The following is a 22,576-nucleotide window of genomic DNA, read 5'->3' as shown; positions in this document are numbered from 1 at the left end:
GCCTGGGAAGCAGCCTGCATCGTGGATGGAAAACTGGACTGACATGCTGCCTCAGAGGCTTATTAGCTGTGTGACCCTGGACAAGTAGTTTAACCTCTCCTGGTTTGTCAAATGAGAATACTTGATGTCATCTAAAGTCCCTCCTAGTTACAAATGTATGATTCAAGGACAAAAGGACCAAAAAACTCTTTACTGACAAAAACATGAAAAATCTCTCTCTCTCCTCACCTCTCCCCTCCTCTCTTCTCTCCCTCCTTCTCTCTGTTTCTTTTTCTCTGTCTCTGTCCTCTCCTCTCCTCTCTTCTCCCTTTCTTCTCTCTTTCCTTCTCTTTCTCTCCTTCTCTCTGTCTCTCACACACATATAGTCACATGTGCACGCGCGCGTGCACGTGCGCGCGCACACACACACACGCGCGCGCACACACACACACACACACACACACGCACCCTGATTCTGCTAAAGAAATGGGACCTCTGCTCTGTCTAGGCCCTGCTGTGATGCCTCTGGCATTGGAGTCCAGCTGAGCACAAATTTCAGCAGGTCCTGTGGAGCTAAAAGGCTTCAGGGATGTTGGTCGTTGGGGTTTGACTAGGGGTCTGTCTGCGGATGAGCTGGTCCCAGGGAGGCCCTGTGGAAACAAGGGCCTGAAGTTCCAGGCTGGGGGATATTTAGGCACCTCAGGGCTGGTGCTGCTTGAGTTAGAGGTAGAGAAACGAGCTTGGGGACTAGGAGGAAGAGGGAGAGATTCTACTGAGAGGATGGCCTAGCCCAAGTTGCAGAGAGGGGTTGCATCTGGGGAGAAACTATGAACGGAGGAAGGTTTTGGTGGCTGTGGCTGGGAAAGGAGAAGAGAGAGGAGAGGAAGAGGAGAGAAAAAAGAGTGCAGAGAGACACAGAGAAAGGGAGAGAAGGTAAAGAACAAAGGGGAGATGGGGAAGGGGGAGTGAGATGGGGTAGGAGGGAGAAAGAGGAGAGAGAGACAGAGAGGGGAGGAGGAAGAGGAGGAGGAGAGAGAGACAGGAGAGAGACAAGAGGGAGGGAGGGAGGGAGGGAGAGAGGGAGAGAGAGAGAGAGAGAGAGAGAGAGAGAGAGAGAGGGGAACAGGAAGGAGGGAGAGAAAAAGGAGGAGTATGTGTGTGGGTGCGTGTGTGACTGCGTGTGTGTGTGTGTGTGTGTGTGTGTGTGTGTGTGTGTGTGTATGAATGCCAAGCATGACAGTCCCTGTATATTCAGGGGCACTAGGCAGCTATCCCTCCACCCTTTTCTCTTACACAGAGCACATCAGCAGGGTGTTAGGATTGATGAGAAGTTGGCAGGATCAGCTTCTACCCTGCACAGTGAGCTCAGAGGGCTTCCTCATTTCTGCTTCTGAAAGAGACTTTCTGGGTCCAGGGAAGGGCCCAGGGTGCTTGAGAGCAGGGGCTATCCTGACAGGAGGATCATGGGATTACAGATTTAGAGGCAGAGGAAATCTTGGGAGTCTCATTTTACAGATGAAGAAACCGAGGACCCGGGGGGGGGGTAGTGATTTGCCCTGTGTCACAGACCTAGTAAGTGTTTGAGGCAGAATTAGAACCCAGGGCTTCCCATCTATAAGTCCAGTCCCCTACTCACTATGCCATGCTGCCTGTGACCAGCAGCCACTTGCAAGGCTCACATGCTCATGCCCTGGCACCCAAAGCTGGAAGGTCTGATCAGAAGAAATAGCTGAGCTAAAGCTGGCCCAGGAGGTGGAATTCGAACTCAGGGCTCCTGGCTCCAAAAGCAATGCTCTTTCCACCACTGTGTGTTCTTTAACAATGAAGCCCCTATAGTAAGAATTCACTGTCTTCTTTAGTTTGTGGCTATTAGGACTATGATGGTCAGTATTCCCTTCTCCTTTTTCATCACACTTAGTACTGTCTTTTTGTCTTTAACAGAATAAAAATAGGTGAAATGGGAATTCGATTGATTAAATACCACTTTCCCATGATGCTCATTGATTCATGGCACCAGGGGACTTCCTGGGGGGGGGGTCTGCCTCACTCTGGTAAAATGTCCTGACCTCTCTAAGCTTCAGCTTCCCCTCTGCAAAATGGGGTTGTTGATACTTGTACATCATCGAGTTAGACATCTGGTTTTGAATCCTGTATTTGATATGTCATCATCAGCAGGAGCACCATCATCATCACCATCATCACCACCATCACCACCCCACCCCAACCATCATCATCACCATCATCACCACCATCATCACCATCCCACTCCCACCATCATCACCACCCCACTCCCACCATCATCACCAGCATTGCCATTATCACCAGCATCATCATGGCCAATATTCATAAAGCACTTGAAGGCTTTCAAAATGCTTGGTATATCACCATCTTATTGGACTTCATTTGATGAATAGACGTTGTTCCAGGGGCCAACTGGCTAAACCACTAGTGAGCAAAGTCAGCCTGGGTCCAAACCAGTGTAGGTCCAAGGACAAAGTATGACAATACTCCTGGAGGCCCATGGGAAGCAGTGAAAGCTGAGCTCAGTTTCTTGTCCAACCCTTGGGCAGGGTGAGAGATGTGGCCACATTTTAAAGATTAAAGATTGGTTGGCTGGGAATTAGGAAGGAAAAGATGGTAAGGAAGACTTCTAGGCACCTTCAAGAAATAAAGGACAAAAGGAACTGGGCTTCTCAAGAATTAATGATGCCTCTACGAAACCAACTTCTGCACAGGGATAAGGGCAGAAGCCACACAGATACAGGATAATGATGACAGAATGAGATTAAACAGTAACTAAGGTAATAAAAGCATTAGTGAAATAAAGGTATTAAGATATTAAATAACAACTGATGACTGAGAGATATTTGGGGAGGAGCAACCACTCCCAATCATCATGAGGATGGAAGGGAAGGGGCATGGTATGGAGAGGAAAAGGCTGGAAAAGGGCTATGCTAGCTCTACGTTAGAGCTGAGCCCCACAGCTACATGGGAAGTCAATGTATCAAGGATGCTCAATGTCATTGTGCTCCTTGGTGACTGTCTCTCTGAGGCACGTGGAAGAGTGGCCAGGGCCAGAAAAAGTCTTGGAGTTAAAATCTGTATGATGGTAGGCATGCTAACTAACTCAGGCTCTCTTAGACTCAGTTTCCTCATCAGTAAAATGGGAAGGAAACAAGTACTTATGAAGCACCTACTGTGTGTCAGGTGCTGTGCTAAGTGTTTGAAAATATGAGCCTATTTGAGCCTCACAACTACCCTGGAAGGTGGGTGCTATTACGACCCCCACCTTACAGATGAAGAAACTGTGGCAGACAAAGGTTAAGTGACTTACCCAAGTTACCCATCTAGTTAGTGCCTGAGACAGGATTTGGACTGAGATATTCCCTAACTCCAGGTCCAATACCCTATCCACTGTGCCACCTGGCAGCCTCAGGTTAATGAATAGGCTAAGAACCTCTGTCCTAGGGGCAGCATTATTAACGTGAGGGATAGGGTATCCTAGTGGAGAAAGTGCTGGGTTTGGAGTGAGAAGATGTGGGTTTGAATCCTGCCTCCTACATCTGCTGGTATGGTGAGCCAGGGTGAATCACTTAACCTTCCTAGGCCTCTATTTTCATATCCGTAAGATGGGTAGTTAGTTCTGTCCCCTGTAGCACTGACACACGAGAGAGAGAGAGAGAGAGAGGGAGATCACTTTTTTGACCTTAAAGGACAATTTGTCAGGCATTTTAACAATAACAATATCCACGATTATTATAATATATAACATTAATATAATAATATATACAATATACTACATATATAAACAAATACTTATTATAATGTGATATTAAGTAGTAATAATGATAGCATAATGAGAACTGCCTCCCTTTCCCACATGTACCTCATAGAGTTGCAAGCATATGGCATCTATGAATCCAACTTGCATGCTTGGGATTTTATTTTTCTTCTCTCTGTTCATCAGGTCCTAAAAACAAACAAAGACAAAGCTGCCTTTACTTAAAGGACGGTATAGGAAAGGGGATCATGGTAGTTGAGTGGGCCAGCTGAGGAGGGCCAGCTCCGACCATACAAGGAATCAAGCTCCGGCTTTCTTTTTCTGTCCAATCCCACCAAGAACTGACCGTGTTCTGTACCTGACAAATAGGGTGGTCCGGAAACACCAGGAATGATGAACGAATGGGAAACATTTATTAAGCACTTGCTGTGTGCTAAGTGCTAGAGATACAAATGCAAAAAGTTGCTTACATTCTCATGGGGGAGAAAATGATGATGCTGATTGGGTTCCCTGCAGTCTAATTCCAAAGGACACAGGTCAAGGCCAGGCTTGGGACCCTGTGACCCAACAGAGGCCTCCCTACTTACTGCGGGTTCGATGTTCAACTCCTTTCGCTCTCGGTCTCCTTGGTCAAAAAATTCTGCAGCTACCAGTTCTGCTATCTGAAATAGAGACCAGAGATCCCAATGAGACTTATTGGGCTAGAATTTGTTTTCAAGAATCATTCAATATTCAATCCATTCAAGTTTCCCACTTACAATGGTAAAATGCAAAATAAGCAGTAATGAGCAATAAAATGACATCTACTCATTTATCAAGAGAGGTGGTGTGGCCTAGGGGATAGAGCACTGGATTTGGAGCAAGAAATACACCAGTTCAAATCCTGTCTCAGGTATTTGCTAGCTATGTGACCCTGGAGAAGTCACTTAACCACTCTGTGCCTCAATTTCCTCATCTGTAAAATGAGAATGCTAATAGTACTCACCAGGCTAGCTGTGAGAACAAAGTGAGAGAATCTGTAGAAAGTGGTCTCTAAGGGTTAGCTATGCATAGTATTATTATCATCAAAACAGCCACAATAGTGTGGGAGTGAGCTTCCCCAACCAATCAGAAGGGAGAGGAGCCATGCCGAGCCCTTGACATCAGTGAGACATGGGCTTCTTTGCTTTCACAGGCCAGAGTGGGAATGTGACCTTGAGTCTCCACAGAGAATGTAAACTACCTTAAGTAAATGTAAACAGCAAAAAAGCCCCAATTATCCCATGGGAAAACTTGCATGTTCCCCTGGGTCATCCTGGCACTCTGCCTTCTTCGTTCTGTTTCTATGTAATGCCTGACCTGGCCTGGCCTAGGTGCGGGGATCCACGAAGTTACTTTGTCCTGCTGTCACCCAGGATGACAGACTTTTTTGTGAATAAATTCCCCCAATTAACCTAATTAACCCTAATAAAACCTATTAATAACCAAGCTGGTATGAGCTTCTCTTTTTTTTTTTGCATCTCAGTATTCTCTTGGAGGGTCTACCACCCGACAATTGGCATAATCAGGGCAGAACAGATCTGCCCCCACATTTGGCATAGTGGTCAGGAGAGTCTGCCCCCCTACATAGGCTCTCCATGGAATTTAGCATTAGGTGGCACAGGAATTTTAAGATGGGAAGTATGGTCCACAGCCAACGATTCTTTGTAAATACCGTTAAAAATAGCCAGCCAGATCTTCCGCCAAGACCTCAGCCAGCTCTGAAATAGAACGTATTGTTAGGATGGCTGTCTAATCTATCATGTTTATACTAATCTGTGACATACCTGCTGTTGAACAGGCCACGGCTTGGTTATCGCGGAGAGATCACAGGCTGTCATCAGCATCGCTCTAGAGGCAGAAAGAGAAACAAACACCAAACTCCTTTTGGTTACTCTTCGAGGAAGGCAGTGTTCAGTAAAGCCTCCTCTGACCTCTCATCTTGGCATGGAAAAGTCCCTGCGGCAAAGTGCAGGCTCTTATCATGCTGGAAAGGCCTTTGGTGGTACTGGAGTCAGAGTCAGAGGATGTGGGTTCAATTCCTACAATTACTTGTTCCCTGAGGGACCCTGGGCAGGTCATAACTTGGGAAGATGCGAACTGGGCCTCAGCTGTAGGATTAAATGGCCTTTGAGGTTGCTTCTAACTTTAGAGCTGTGATACTATGATTTCAATTACTGGCCCTGTATTGACTTTTATTTCATTACCCATCTAGCCAAGGTTGGAAGGCTCATGGCTGGGTTGGTCAAGGTGAAAGGAATTTTTCAACCCCAGCAACAGTCAAAGACGCTACCAAATCATTCTGGTCTTTGCCCACGGGAGGTAACACCCTCACAGTGTGTCTTTCTCTACTTCAATTCCTTGAAAATTTATGATTTCTTCAGGTAGGCATATCTTTTATTGATGCTCGTAGTCTCATGAACTGCTGGACATTAAGACAGCAATGGCTTGAGGGCCAACTTTCTGTTGGCAAGCCTTTTTAAACTTAGCTGGGGTGGTGCTTGCATAGTCTGCACGGGGTTCTTACTGGATTGGATAGGCACCAGGTAAAGCTTTTGAGAACCCAAGGTACCTCCATACCATGATGAAGAACTCGAAGGATCTAGGGGAAGGAAGTAGACCTACTGTAGACCAGGGTTTAGTACAATGTTTGGCACCTACTAGGTGCTTAGTAAACATTTACTGACCGACTGACCATTACCAATATCAAGAGAATTAAGCCTGAGAGGGAGTGCAGAGGGTAGTGCTGCTCCTGCAGTTAAGAACACCTGGGTTCAAATCCTGCTTCAGACACTAGGTGTGAGTGCCATAGCCAGACAGGAAAGGTCATATTCGATTGGATCAAAAGTAATAGATGTACATGGCAAGGTGGTTCAATGGCCAGCATACTGACCTTGGAGTGAGGGAGACCTGAGTTTGGATCCTGCCTCAGACATTTACTAGCATGCAAAACCAGGCGAGTCAACTACTCTCTCTGGTTTCCTCATCCATCAAAAGAGGGGGTTGGGCTCCATGGTCTCCAAAATCCCTTCCACCACCAGACTGGTGATCAGCTTCTGTTAGCACTCTTCAAATGGAGTCAGCCAGAATTCAGAGACCTGAGTAACAGCCGACTTTATATAGCATTCTACAAGCACTACAGTGAAGAAAGTCTTTTATATCATCACCCTGGCAGTACAAAGAGTAAAGGCCGTTTGGCCTGTTCTCTTTTTTTAATTCTTTTGCTCAATAGTCTGACTCAGTGCTTGCCTGCCAAGGAAAGAACATACTTTTTGGTTCTAGGCTAAAACTGAGTGCCTCTTGGCTCTAGAGCGATGAAGCCATTCTGGTTATTAGTGACTATTTGATCATCAGAGAATGGTTCCTGGATGGCAGATAGCTCACTTTTCACATCTGAGGGCTGTCTGGCTTTTGTCTGCCTAGTTAGAATTCAAGTTCCTTTTGGGCAGAGACTATGTGCTTGCCTTCCTCTGTATCTCCATGCTTGGCACAGTGCCTATCATAAAGTAAATGCTTATGTTTTGTGATTGATTGATTGACTTTCCAGTCTCCCAGGTTTGCAATCTCAGCAAATCTCAGGCTGGTAGAACTCTGGTAGGTCAAACTGTCCCACCTCCTAACCCCCATAAGTACACCGTGCTTTGGGGAAGCTTTAATTATTAGGATGTTTTATTGTATGGAAAATTGAAGTCCACCACTCTGCCTCTTTGTATCTGAAATTTTAGACGAGAATTTTCAACACTTCCTTTCCTAAGGAGGAGGAGATGGGGCACACGGACAAGCCCAGGGCACCGCTTCTCCACATGTTAAAGGCACCTCTAGAATGAAAAGGCGGTGTGTTGATGGGAGCTCTTGAAGCCCTCTCACAGATCCATTGGCTCTGGCTTTTGATTTCTGACGAGACTGGAGGGCTGGAGTCACCAAGCTGCACTAGACATCACCTCAACAACATGACACAGCAGACAATAATTGTCGGGGCAAGCTCATACCTTCATGAATGCTACAGTGACTTACAAAAATAGCTCTTTGTGCTGGGGGTCTTCAAAGTTGAATTGTTTCTTTCTTATAAGTTCAAAAAATTCCCCTCTTCTCCTACAAAATAAAAGAACATATTTGGTTATGACAATTTTTCAGCCCATACTCCTCTTTGCTTGGAAAGATTTATTTAATACAATAAATAAAATTTAATAAAATATGATGTAATAAAATTTGTTTAATAAAATAAATAAAAATAAATGAATAAAATAAAATTTAATACAATGGGGAAAACTGGTAATTGAAATCTCATGTTTTTGAAGCCATTTGCAATTAATTTATCATTAAGTGTGGATCTTAAGTTAGGGAAATGATCAGACATATGAAAACATGAATATTTTCAAGGCAAATATTTCCCAAGGGGGAGTATGGTCATTGTGTCACAGCCTCATACATTAGAGCAGGAAAGGACCAGAAGTCCTCTAAACACATGCAGGCCTCTCTGGAGCCATCCAAGACAGCATCTCCAGATCTTGTCATACACCTGGGTTTATAGGACCATAGATCTGCAACTGGAAAGGATCTCAAACGCTGCCTAGTCCACACCCCTCCCTTTACAGAGGAGGAACCTGAAACCCAAGATCAGGCGGGCAGTTAGCGTCAAGAGGCAGGATTTGATTTCAGGTCCCCTGAGTCCAAGGCCAGAGCTGTTTCCTTTACCCCTGTGGTCCTAGTGTTAAAATAATATACAAGACTCTATATAATTAAGAATCAAAATGGGTAATTTATAACATTCATGTCTTATTGCCAGCTAAGAAAAGTACACATTTTATTTATATGCCTTAATGCTGGGATTCCATAGGCATGTACACAGAAGGCAGAAGGTGGACTAGAATGAATGGGAGGTCTACAGGCAGAGGCCCTGGGTGCAAATCTTGACTCGGCTGCTTATTGCCTGTAGGACCATGAATGAGACCCTTCATCTCTCTGGGCCTCAGTTTCTACATCTGTAAAAAGAAAGGATTAGGTAAAGTGATCTCTAATGTTCATTTTCTTCTGACCCTTAAGGTATTTTTCTGCTTTAAATCCCATGGGCCTAGGAGAAAAGGATCAAAGTGAGTGACAGTGGTTGGGGGCAGTTTTATGGACAGGATGTGGTTTTATTGCTATGTTGTAACTTATGTAAAATAGTAAAAAAATACAAACAAAAATTTATGTGGTATTTCTCAGTAAACCAGAATATTCAATTAACCAGAAGACCCCATTCTCCAGTGTTTTAGATCAAGAGGGAAGTTTCCCGAGTAACCACAGAAGTGTTCCAAGCCCTAGTTGGCAGCTGCTTTCTGATATGAGACAGTGGACAGTCGCCACAAAGCAATGCCTTTCACAAGAAGTAAGGGGTGGGCCTTTGATTTCATTGGCACAGGAAATCCCAAGATGAGAAAACTCCTTCTGCCACTGGGGGCTGATCCCTTCTCTGTGGCCTTGAGCCTCAGAGCGCTGCCCAGAGTACAGGGAGGAAAAATGATCAAGGTCACACAGCCCTTAGGTGCCAGACGTGGGACTTGAACCCAGGTCTTCCTGGTCTCAAAACTTGTTCTCTATCCACTACATGAGGCTTCCTATTTTATAACAAATACCAGAATAAAACACCCTTTTTATTTTCTAAAGAAGCAAATGTTAAGATAATGGGTTCCATTCCCTGTAATGGGCACTAGGTGGCGCTGCAGTGGATAGAGCACTGGGCTTGGAACCAGGAAGACTTATCTCATGAGTTCAAATCTGGTCTGGGACACTTATTAGCTGTGTGATGCAGTCACTTTGCCCTGTTTGCCTGAGTTTCCTCCTCTGGAAAATGAGCTGGAGAAGGAAATGGCAAATCAATCTAGTATCTTTGCCAAGAAAACCCCAAATGGGGGCATGAAAAGTTGGACACAACTGGAAAATGACTGAACAACAAATTACCAGTAAACACTGTATAAACTAAAAAGCTATTTGAGTTTGTTACCCTCTCCCCTTCCCAAAGGCACAAACATACATCTTAAAAGACAAAGAATTCTGGAATGCCAGTCTTTCACTGTCATCAGAGACGAGTGTGAGGGTAACCGACAATACCCATGTGTCATCACAGCCCCTCATTTTTTTTCTAGCAGCTTCCACTCTTTTCCTTTCCCAGCATTTCCCAGGGCTCATGACCAGAAGCCACTGTTTACAGATAGTTTTGAGAGAGGGCCTCAATAAATAGTAAAATCATCAGATTCTGAGAAAGACACCTTCAGCCTAAGTCTCTGATTCCAAGCCTGGGACTCTTTCTGTTGAATGCAAAAGTGAGAAAGTGACTACTCACTTTATGCTTAGGCCTGGATGTGTAATAATGGATAGGGACAGGGACTGCATAACTAATTAAGGATAATTAACAATAACAGTAATAATAAGGAATTAAGGATAATTAATTAAGATCTGTGATTCATGGGTATAAGCAAATCCCAGAATAGGATGAGTTCTCTACCAATATAGGACAGCATCTCTATAACTTGTAGTATTTGGGAGTTGTTTGGGTGCACTAACTCACTTATTTGCCCAGGTTTGTACAGCTAGTATAGGCCAGAGACAGAACATGAATCCAGTTCTCCAGGTACTATGCCATGTTGCCTCTCATAATGGATATATATCCAAAATACACTAGGGATGTGCCGTCATTTTTAGTTTTCAATAAAGCCAAAGAAAGCAGCTTTACTGTTTTCCTACATTAGACCCTTCCATATGCTAGTAAACATCTCTTCAAAGACTCTCTGTTTTGTTCCAAAAGCTCCCAAGATAATATTCTAAACAACTTTACTCAATTCCAAACACTCCCAAGGGAGCACCATTAGTCTCAAGGTGGGCTCTTTCCACTTACTTGATGTACAGTGCCAAATCAGTGGCCAAAATTGCCTGTTTGATCATTTTCAGCGTGGACTTGTATTCATCAATGGACAGGCCACTGAGAATCTGGTTGCCCTTGACAAAGAGAAGCACAGTATTAATATTTGACCTGGAGTTATAGTGAAGGAACATTAATAACTGTCAGCTAGTCAGCTACCTAACATTTATTGAGTACCTACTATGTGACTAAGAATAGAAAGGAAAAGGAGAATGTGTGAAGACACAACTGCACCCCAAAAGTTCCCACCTTCTGAGCCCATGGGAACAGATGAAGGCAACTGTTTATTTCAGGTATGAACCACTGGATGACTTTCCCCATTAATAGCACCCTACCCTGGGGACACTTTGAAAAGAACTGACCCATAGTGAAGTCGGCCTCCTCTGTCACATCTGTGGTCTTCCTCTGTATCCTTTCTCTAACCTCTGTATATGCTCTAGCCCTGAAACCTACAGTCACCTCTCATTCTCACCTTGGGCAGCTTACCACTTTAAGTGAGGGCAAGGAAACATCTAATTTGTCACCAGCTCTGAAGCATCCAGAAGGCCCTTTCCAGCCCCTGCCCACCAGCTACTAGACCTGGTGCTTTTAAGGATACATTCTTCCAACTCTGTATGTCTTTTGTATATACCTATCTATGGGCATGTTGGTTAGAATGTACGCTATCTGAAGGTAGGGACTGCTTTTTTCTTTATATCACTCACACTTAGCACAGAACCTGGCATACAATAGTGTTTAACGTATGCTTGTTGAGTCATTGAAAGGATTTAAAATAGGAGATAATTAAAATGATTTCTTTATTTCTATTTCTATTGTTTACCACCTAAGAATTTAGGGTACAGTGTATGTCTTAACTCATAAAACTGAAAATTGCAGTGAGGTCCTGTAATGTTAATAGGTTAGGAAGATCTCCTCCATCCGTTAATAGGCCTATGTGACCTGCTTTGAGCTCTGGCCCAGCTCACAGCTGTGATACATCCTGAGTCACATAGAGCCTAGTGGGGGGAACTTGCTTAAGAGGAATTTGCTTAAAGGGGAAGCTTGCTTAGGGGAAGCTTTCACATCTTTTGCTAATTCCTAATTAGGCACGGAGTTGAGAGAGTTGTGATGCTTCTGGCTCTGAGAAGTATATATATATATACTCTGAGGTGAGATTTTGCTTTGAGGGTTCGCTTATGAGAAGGATCTTTTGATTCCCTGGTCAAGACTCTGAGTAGCTGTATGTTCAGACCCCTGACAGCTCAGAAGTAAAGGCTCTCTCGATCCAGTGGTGTATGTAAAGTGTATAGTAATATTGCTTTGACTCAGGCAGTCAGAGCCCTGTCTGTTGGTCTGTGCTAATTTCTCTGCTTGTACCTTTTCTCTGTATTTTCTCTGACGTCCAGGGTGCTGATTTTTTCCCCAAACTAGTGAAATGTAAATAAAGAAGATTGTTGACCCCTTAAAAGCTGTCTTTCCTAGTAATGCAGATCAGAGAACCTATGCTAGCAGCCATCCTGGGTGTGCTAGGGTGCTTGCTGTTACAGGCCCAAAGTATGGGGAATGGGCTTGGGGCAGAAAAGGTGTCCTGTTTTGATTGAGTGAGCATCTATGATTCCAGAGGTAGAGGGACTTAGAAACAGGGTCTGGGGACCAACTACAGGGACAGTGCTCTGAGATCTGTGGCTCAGGGTTAAAAAAGGCCAGTGACATGCCCCACCTGTGGCATGGACCTCTTGGGTGCCTCATGGAGGCAGGGCAGTGAGCCACCCAGAGTTCTTGGGGCTGTATTAGCAGTGTGTAAGTCTTACCTGGTGAGAAAGAATAGCAGCCTTTCAGTACAGGCCTGATGGGCTATTGTCCATCATCTCTTGTCCATTGACTGCCTGCCTAATTTCAGAGGGCTCATCACAGTGTGGTTTAGAAGACAGGGCACTGGATTGGGAGTCAGAAAACCTGGGTTCATTAGCTCTGAGACCTTGGACAAGTCACTTAACTTCTCAGACTCAGTCTCCTGCTCTGCAAAATGAAGGGGGTGAATTCTGACCTTTTAGAACCCTTCTATTGCTAAAGCTTTGATCCTAGACTCACCAGCATGGCTGGAGAGAGAGAGAGAGAGAGAGAGGGAGAGAGAGAGAGAGAGAGAGAGAGATCAAGAGACATCTCTAAGGCCTCTGTTCTAAGGCCCTCCACTCCTGATTCCTGACTTCTACCACGGGATGGTATTTTAGGGAGGACCTCCTCACTCCTGCCTCAACTCTCTCTGGTCCTCTTATCTTCTCCTATCGTATTACCTATCCTCTCCCTCACATTCCAGCTCCACTTTATGGGCTGTCCTCTTTCATTAGAATCATAAGCTTCCTGGGGACAGGGACTGTTTTACTTCTTTGTATTTGTATTTCTAGCATGTAGCATAGTCCCTGGTGCATACAACTAACTGTTCACTCACCCTATAGTCTATGTATCTATGTGTCCATCCATCCATCCATCCATCCACCTCTCTAACCACATCTCTTTGTCAATCCATTCTTCTCCCTCTCCTTATCTTCATGTATCTCTCTATGTATCTACCCATCATTTGTCCACCTATTCTCTGTGTCTCTGTCTCTCTCCCTCCCTCCCTTCTTCCCTCCTCCACTAGGTTAAAGAGAGGCTGAAATCTGTTTGGATGAAAGGGAAGTCCACACCGATGAAATCGAAGCCTCTTGAAATATAATTTTCCCTACTATTAAGCTCTGATGGAAGTCTCTCATCTAAAACCATTAACGAGCCAGCCTCAGACTCAAGAAGACACAAGCCTAAGTTCTCTTTCTGATGCGCAGTAGTTGTGTGATCCTGGTTAAGTCCATTAGCTCTCAGTGACCCAGGCAGCCCTGTATAAAAAGTTAGGATGACTGCGCACTAACATGGGCAGATGGAGTTTCCTAAGTGAGAGGAACCCACGGTGGTTCAGGATGGAAGAAGAAAATCTGCTTCTGGGTCTCACTGATGTTGGCACTGTCACTATTAACCCATTCTGTGTGACCTTGGTCCATGGTCGGGTGACGCACTGTAGCTCATGCACTCATTGAGTGTCATCCTCTAATTGTCTTGACTTTGTGTGCATATCACAGGGGCATACAGGCTGCCCAGTGGTCATCATTCACTTTCTCGAAGGACTGGCTCACTCCCAGTCACAAACACATATAGCTCTGATTACATTCATTAGGATAGAATACCACAGGTTCTGAATAATTGAACTGTTATTAAAACCTGCCAGAAGTTTAAATTTCAGGTTAAAAAGCAAAAATTTTAGGAAAATGGCCTCTTACTTTTCTAGCATTAACCAATCAACCAACCATCTACTAGATGCTGGGCAGCAGGGAAAATGCTGTACCAAAATAAATAAGTAGCCAGCAGGCAGAGGATTCCCCCTCCTTTGGCTCTTCCTCTCTATTCCCCATGTCCAACTCGGAGACTGAACATTCTCACAGAAACAAGTAGCTGGGGCTATGGTGGGACCCCTGGGAGAGCTGCAGGGAGACCACCAGTGTAGAGGTTAGATCGGGATCCCTCTGTGGGCCATGATGGCAGTTTCTAGGGGCGGTAATTTGCTCTGCAATGTAAGGTCATAGGATCAAAGATTTAGACATGGAAGGGGACCCCTAGGTTATGAAGAACAACCCCAGATAACTAGTGGCTGGCCCCAAATCACACAGGGAATAAGTAGCAAGGTTGGTATTTGAACTGAGGTCCTCAGACTTGCTTTGGGGCTGCCCACTGCCTCCACAGGGCATGATCCACTTAAGGAGGAGCCATGGGACTGCAAAGAGGGAGGGTGGAGGGAAGGGATGGAATCTACCCTATGCTTTTCTTAGGGTAGGAATAGGGATTGGATCCATGATTTTACTGATGTAGAGAACTCCCAGATGAGAAACTCCTTCCACCAATGCAGGTCTACACTTTTTCTGCAACATAGACCCTTAGAAGGTCACCTAAGGCACTAAGAGATTAAGTGATTTGCCCAGGGTCAGTTGGCCAGCGTGTATCAGGTCAAGAGGGAGGCTTGAACCCAGGTTTTCCTGGCTCTGAGGCCGATCCTCTATTTACTCTGTCCTGCTTCCTCTTCTTACACTAAAATGACAACAAATTCCCCTGCCCCCTTTCCTTAATTATTAACTTCAATCTATAACCAAAAAAGGGATAAAGCTTTTTAATGTGTAGGAGTTGTGACTGTTTCATTTTTCAAGACAACATCTTTGTCTAGAAAGGAATGAACAGAACAATGGGTAGCATGCTGCCAGAAACAAAGCCAGGGGCTGTCAAGCAAGGGCGGTCCAGAGGACCCAGGATTCTCAGCTAGGAGTCTCCATCACCGAGCAACATGAGCTGCCTGCTTTGTTGGGGGGTGGCCTCTACATGACATGGTCCAGATGACCATTTCAGCTTCCCTCACAGGCTTTGTTTAGGCAGGCTTGGGAGCACCCAGAAGTCAGCCACACTGGGAAGCTTTCAAACAACGTGGATTTTCCTTCCTTACCCAAAAAGGAATAAAGTCTGCTTAAGAATTTATGATGCTGGGAATCATTCCAAAATCTAAAAATAAGACTCCAACAACGAAGTTTTTTTTTTAATCATGCAACTACAAGTTAGATACTTACTGGGCTGTTAAGGATCATGAGGCATTGGTCGAAATGATGGTGCTCCATTATGGAGTGGCAGTAAAGCTGAGCGAGGGGGTGTTCACTTCTGTGCCGCATTCCAGCGGATGAAGGAAGAGAAAGGTCAGTTAGTTAAGTAGCATTTCCCTAGTGCTTACTCTATGCCAGGCACTGTGCTAGGCATTGGGGACATGACAACAGTGAAATGTTGATAAGAATATATAGTCACCCAAGAGACACCTGTGTTCCCCTGAAGAGAGATGACTTGCCTATTTTTTTGAGCCATTGTCTCATTTTCCCTGGGGAGGAAAGGAGAGGGAGCCTGCATGCCTGAATAAACCAAATGATTACACCTGATGAGGGGAAGAGTTCAAAGCTGACCCAACTGGGCCAGTTTTGCTAGAAGATGGACCATTTGATTGGTTTCTGCTGTGATTAAAAACAGCACATACACAAAGAATTCCCCATGTCGTGACAAGCAGGGAGCAAAGAAAGTGAAAATCTCTGTGAATCAAAGGTAAAGAAAAGGTCTCTCTGAACAAATTATGAAATCATAGACTGGAGGAGCTATAAAGAGCCTCAGAAGCCAGTTAGTCTGGCCTGTACTTGAACAATGATCCCCTCTCCAAAGGCCCCCCAAAGTGGTCTCCCAACTTCTCTACCTCCCAAAGGAGACTCTTCCACTTTGGCGCAGCTCTCATTCTCAGAAACCATCGATCATACTTTGAGCTTGCAGGCCCCTTAGAGTCTAACTCCCTCATTTTACAGATAAGGAAACTGAGACACAGATTAGATAAGTGGCTCACCCAGAGTCCCATAGCTAGTAAGTGTCTGAGGCTAGACTTGAATTCCAAGTCCAGAGCAATATCTTTTATACACCAGACTTCTCAAAAAGTTAGTTAGTCCAATGACTTTATTTTACAGTTAAAGAAACTGAGGCCCAGAGGGCTAAATAACATGGTCAAGAATACAGAGACATGTGATAGAGGTAGAATTTGAACTAAGGTCCTCTTCCTCTAAAGCCAATGCTCTTTCCACCATCTTCTGCTGCCATGTTTTGCTCATGAAGGGAAGGCATAGTTCCAATGGGATATGTACCACCGAAGGCAGCTCACACACTGATGGCGCCACAGATACAACCAAGCATACAAGGATGAACAATATATTCAATTCTGTATAAAGTTACAGGAAATGAGAGATGATTTAAATAATTTTTAAGAAGACAAAACCTCCTAGCTGTTTGGAAGGGTCCACCAACTGATTGGTGCTCTTTCAATGGCTGATGAATTTCAATTTTATTCTAATGGATAGAATGCTTGACTTGGCATCTGGAGGACCAGGGTTCAAATCCACCTCAGACATTTACTAGCTCTGTGACCTTTGATAAGTCAAATGCTCTGTGCCTCAGTTTCCACATCTGTAAAATGATGGGATTGGACCCAATGGTCCCCAAAGTCCCTTCAGCTCTACATCAACATCTTATGTGGTTGATTTGCCCTGTGAATTAACCTTTTTCTGCTTAGTTCTAGATAGAAGAATTAAGAGGGAAGCAGAAGCTGCAGGGGGGTAGATTTGGCTTGATATTTAAACTAATTTAAACTAATAAACATCCTAATAATCAGCATTATCTCAAAGTAGAATACCTCAGCAGGCAGTGAGGTCCCCATCACTAGAGGTATTCAAACAGAGACTGAATCACCATTTGTTAGAGATGGAGTGTGTGTGTGTATGTGTGTGTGTGTGTGTGTGTGTGTGTGTGTGTGTATGTATTCATTCCTGTTCAGGTGAGGATTGGAGTAGATATCCTCTGAGGTCCTTCCTGCTGTAAAATTCAATGATTCTATAAAGCAGGGCCAGTATCATTACCCCCATTTCAAGGTGGAGTAATTGAGGCCCTGAAAAGGGAAGCGACTTGTCCAAAGTCCCACAGCTAGTAAGTAATGGAACAAGGCTTCAACCTCGATCTTCTGGCTTTAAGAGTAGGAATTCCAGCTAGCATTCACATGGAGCTTTACAAATATTATCTCATTTAATCCTCATAACAACCCCTGGAGGTGGATCTAGTATCACCCCATTTTACAGATGAGGAAACTGAGGCAGGGGGTAGGAGACTTGCCCAGGGTCACACAACTACTAGGTATCTGAGGCTGGATTTGAACTCGGGTCTTCCTGCTTCTCAGCTGCCTCAGCTCTCCAACCTCAGGACTTTCCGGAGGAGGCTTTTTGTAGCTTGGAGAAGTGGCCTATGATGTACAAATGACATGCTGACCAGAACCACCCAGGGTGCCTATGTGCCCATTCTCTTTACTCAGTTCCTTCAGGCCTCAGGAGAAGTGAATCTTCAGCAATGAGCTCACCTCTTCTTTAAAGAGAAGAAAGACTTCCAAAAGTCTCTCTCTGTGCTGCATAAATCCCAGATTCTGAGAGTGGGAATGGGCTTGAGAGGCCATCTGGTCTAGCCCACAACTGGTCTAGCCCAGTCCTTTCTAGCACACCTATCAGGTGTCCAGGAAGCCGACTTGGGGACATGAGCGAGGGGAGAAGGCACCATCTCTCAGGGGAGGCCATTTCACTTTAGATCAGTTCTTACTGTTGTGAAGCTTCTCCCAAAGCTGAGCCAACCCTTGGGATCTGTGGCACCCTCCCCCTCCTCCTGGTTCTGCATCTAATTTTCCAAACGACCTCCATTCACATATGGTCAAACAGCTGTCTGTCCCCAAGCATTTTTGTGTCCAGGTTCGTCAGCCTCTATTTCTTCAACCACTCCTCCTTTGGCATGAACTAGAGCCCTCCGCCATCCTAGATACTGGGCCCTACCACTCTCCCCTTTATAAGCGTCCTGCCTGTAGCATTGTGCCCAGAACAGAACCCAATACTCCTCCATCCTCCAGACATAGAGTTGGTATTCTGGGTTTTATATTTCATGTCAAGAGGTATATTTCCATTTTTTAATTCAACAGATTTAATCCAAGGAACATCCAGAGAACATTCATGATGTGTGGAACCTTGGGCTAGGACCTGGGGTCACAAAGATGATGCGCTGAGTCTCAGGAAGAGGGAAGCTGTCCAAATCTGTCCTAGAGCACCGGGTCTAGAATCAGGAAGACTCGAGTGCAAATCCATTCTCTGATATGTAATAACTATGTGGCCCTGGCCACACTTCTGTCTGCTTCAGCTTCCTCAACTGTAACATGGGCATTACAGTAGCACTTACATCCTGGGGTTGCTCTAAAGATAAACTGAAATAATATTTGCTAAATGCTTAACACAGTGCCTGGGACATAGTAGGTGCTTAATAAATGCTTGCCTTTCTTCCTTCTTTCCTTCTCCCCCAGATGGATGAGTTAGACCCTCCCAGGGAATTGAGAAACAAACATAAAAGGCAGAAGGATGCATGAGGAACAGGAATCACTGGAGGTAGATTGGGTTTCAGCACCTCCAGTGAGCACCCGAGTGTGACTTTTTATAAGTCACACTCAGGGCTGTTTTTCATTAAGCAAAAGCCAGTCTGTGTGACATAGCAAATGAATGCAAATTATGCCCTGAACCTCTTCTTACCTTCTAAAAATACTGATTTATGAGGCAAATCAGAGGCTGAGAAATACCGCGAATTTCCTCTTTACAAAAATACTTAGTCCAAGTACATGCCCTTGCAGTCTGGGATTTTGCTTTCTTTGCTCAGAGGCATCTGGGGTAAATCAGATCTCTAGGAATGAGATTTACCTTCCCCTCTCCCCTGGCTTCTGCCCTGGGCAGGCCCCACCTTGGGCAGTGGGGAATGATACATCTTAGGTGCAGCATTCACACAGTCTTTATGTTAGCAGGTTCATTTAGAAACATTATGAAAGACATTGGGGCCAGATGAAATTCTGATCAATCCACAATCAGCTGACTTTAGAGAACTGAGGATTGAAACAATTTCTCTCTCTCTGAGCAGGGCAGACCAGAGATTTAGGCCTGGAAGGGCCCGTAGGTCATTGATTTCAATCATCTAATTTTATAGATGAGCAAAGATAGGCCCAGCAAAGTTAAGTGACTTGCCCAAAGTCACACAAGTGATCAGTTCAGGTCCTTTGGCTCTAAAATCCAGCGCGCTTTCCACTGCTGCACATGGCCTGTATTGTGGATTATAGATATCTAATGGTCGGGCAAGGCCAGCGGGTTGCTTTATTTTGCTTAATTGTACTTGCTTATGAAGGCTGGGATGTGGAGGGAGGAGTCATTGAAAGTGATGGTGGTATTAAGGAGAACCAATATGACATCAATATTAGGGAAAAAATAAATCAGGGAGGAAATGAAAAATCCCATGTGCACAAGACTTAAATATTAAAGGTCATACAATAAAAAAAGAACTAACCAGACCTGGGAAAAGTCTTAATGAAACAAGGGATAAGTAAATCATAAAAGATAAAACAGATAAGATTGATTATATGGAATTGAAAAGCTTTTGCATTGATTTTGTCAATGCACCTAGGATAATAAGAGAAGCTGTTGACAAGGAAATCTTTGCACAAAATCTGATAACGAGATGTTATGTGTAGAATATAAACACTTTTATATCACAAATACAGTGAACATGATATAACACAAATACATAAAGTCAAGAGTCATTCTCCACTGGATAAATGGTTAATGGTTATGAATAAATAGTTTTCAAAAGATTGGAAATTATTAAAAGATAACTGTGAGGTTTCATCTCGCACCAAGAAAATTGATAAAGATGATGATAGATGGGAAGAGTCAATGCTGGGGAGGCTAAAGGAAGATAGGTGCACTAATACACTACTAGTGGAACAATGGATACAGTGCTAGGCCTGGAGTCAGGAAGATCTGAGTGTAAATCCAGCCTTAGACACTTGTAGCTGTGTCACCCTGGGCAAGTCACTTAACCCTGCTTGCCTCAGTTCCTTATCTGTAAAATGAGCTGGAGAAAAAAAGGCAAATCACTCCAGCATCTTTAGCAAGAAAAGCCCAAATGAGGTCGCAAAGAGTCAGACATGACTGAAACAAAAACAACAGTGGGACTGTGAATTGTTTCAGTCATTCTGGAAGGCAATTTGGAATCATGCTAAAAATAGTGACTAAAACACCCATACCTTTGACCCAGAGACACCACTGTTAGGCAAATATGTCTAAGAGGCCAAAGAAATACCCCCAAATGTTTATAATGATGCTTTTTGTGGTAGCAAAGAACTACAACCAAGTAGATGACCAAAGAATGGGGAATGACTGAAAAGAACGTCACCTGGAAGCTCTAAGAAATGAGGTATATGGAGAATATAGAGAGGCATGGAAAAGCTCATGTGAACTGATGCAGAACGAAGTGAGCAACAACCATGACAACATAAATGGAAAGAACAATAATGAAGAGAGGGAGACAACACTAGTGATAATGGCCAAGGTTGGGTCCAGAGGAAAAAAAGGAAAGATGCCTTCCTTTCCCTTCTTTTCAGGGGTGGAGGACTATGGATACGGAACATTAAATATACAATTAAACTCAGTTAATGCATTAGCTGATTTTGCTAAATTACCTTTTATTCCTCTCTTTCACATAATTCTTTGTTATAAATAATGGCTTATTGGGTAAATGAGGAGAGAGATATATTTAGAATGCTAAAATAAGATTTTTTAAAATTAAGAAAATTATAAGCAAGATTATTTCTTTTTCAAAGCAAAATCGACTGTATAAATCCAATTATAAAACATTCTTTGAAGAAAAACAGACCTAAATAATTGGAGAAATATTAATTGCTCATGGGTAGGCTGAGCCAATTAATAAAAATGCCACTACTATCCAAATTAACTTACTTATTCAGTGCTATACCAAAGAATTATTATTTTATAGAGCTAGAAAACAAATAACAGCATTGAAATTGAGGTATAAAAGGTCAAGATTCTTAAGGGCAATAATGAAAAAAGTAGGAAGGAAGGAAGCCTATCAGAACCAGATTTCATACTACACTACAAAACAGTAATCATTTAAACAATTTGGTACTGGTTTAAAAAATAGAGAAGTCAATCAATGGAACAAATTGATGGAGAGCATGCAGAAGTAAGCAAACACAGAAACATAATTTTCAATAAACCCAAAGATCTCACTTACTAGGGCAAAGACTCACCATTTGACAAAAGCTGTTGGGAAAACTGGAGAGTAGTTTAGCAAAAACTAGGTACAGACCAACATCTCATACCATATGCCAAAATAAATGCCATACGATGCATAGCAGACATAAAAGGTGACATCATAAGTAAATTAAGAGGAGCAAGGAAGAAATTACATTTCAGATCTATGGATGGGGAAGAGTTCATGACCAAACAAGTGACAGGCTCACAGAGATAAAATGGATAATTTTACTATATATAATTAAATTATTTTTGCACAAATGAATATTATGCAGTTAGAATTACAAAGAAAACAGGTAATGGGGAAAATAAATCTTTGCAGGCATTTTCTCTAGTAGAGAGCTCATGTTAAAAAAATGAGGAACTGAATCAAACTCATAAGACTAAGAGCCATTCTCCAATAGATAAATGATCAAAAGATATAAATTTTTCAAAAGAAGTCCAAGTTATCAGCAACCATAAGAAAAAAATGCTTCAAATCACTTATAATGAGATATATCATTATAATCACTTATAATACAAGATAAGGCAACTTTGATGTTCCACCTCATACTTTTCAGACTGGCAAAGATGAGAAAGGAGGAAAATGAAAATATGCTTAGCACAGTGTCTGATACATAGTAGGTGATTCAAAATGTTAAGTGATTGACTGAATGACAGAGGGGATGTAATAAAAACAGTCATTATATCAACTCATTTGGAGCTATACATAAAAAAAAATTACTAAAGTGTGCATTATATTTGACCCAACTAAACCATCACTATGCCTATACCCCAAACATATGAAAGACAAAATAAAAAGACCCATGCGTACAAAAATACTTACAGTATCCTTTTTGTAGTAGCCAAAAAATAGAAAGGAAACTGAGGTGGAGCAAGGAAGCATCACATCTCTCCTGTCAGATTGGCTAAACACAAATGGTTCCTGAATGCAGTGGGATATTATTTGGCCATGAGAAATGGTGAAGTGGCCAAGTTCAGAGGACATTGAGAAGAAGTCTATGGACTGACGCAGAGGGAAGTGAGCAGAAACAGAAGAACAATTTATGCAGTGACAACAATATTGTAAAGAAAGTCATCTTTCAAAGATGACAGAATGCTGTTCAATGCATTGATAAACCCTGAGTCCAGAGGACTATAGATGAAACATCCCACCCA

General features: G+C 43.3%; 1 protein-coding gene across 4 annotated transcripts in view; it reads right to left on the bottom strand.

The window, feature by feature from the left end:
- PDE5A (phosphodiesterase 5A) overlaps window positions 1-22,576 on the bottom strand; it is a 190,340-nt gene that overhangs the window by 5,692 nt on the left and 162,072 nt on the right. For all 4 annotated transcript variants that reach the window (XM_036763181.1, XM_036763184.1, XM_036763182.1 and 1 more), the window contains exons 15-20: window positions 15,296-15,383; window positions 10,653-10,753; window positions 7,793-7,870; window positions 5,566-5,629; window positions 4,348-4,422; window positions 3,866-3,949 (exon numbers count right to left, since the gene is read on the bottom strand). In XM_036763181.1, the coding sequence (XP_036619076.1) occupies window positions 3,866-3,949; window positions 4,348-4,422; window positions 5,566-5,629; window positions 7,793-7,870; window positions 10,653-10,753; window positions 15,296-15,383 (490 nt within the window). The remainder of the gene's footprint in view (window positions 1-3,865; window positions 3,950-4,347; window positions 4,423-5,565; window positions 5,630-7,792; window positions 7,871-10,652; window positions 10,754-15,295; window positions 15,384-22,576) is intronic.

Source organism: Trichosurus vulpecula, chromosome 6, assembly GCF_011100635.1.
Source record: "Trichosurus vulpecula isolate mTriVul1 chromosome 6, mTriVul1.pri, whole genome shotgun sequence".
NCBI lineage: Eukaryota > Metazoa > Chordata > Mammalia > Diprotodontia > Phalangeridae > Trichosurus > Trichosurus vulpecula.
Note: the sequence above shows the minus strand (reverse complement) of the source record. Positions and strands in the feature narration are given on the sequence as shown.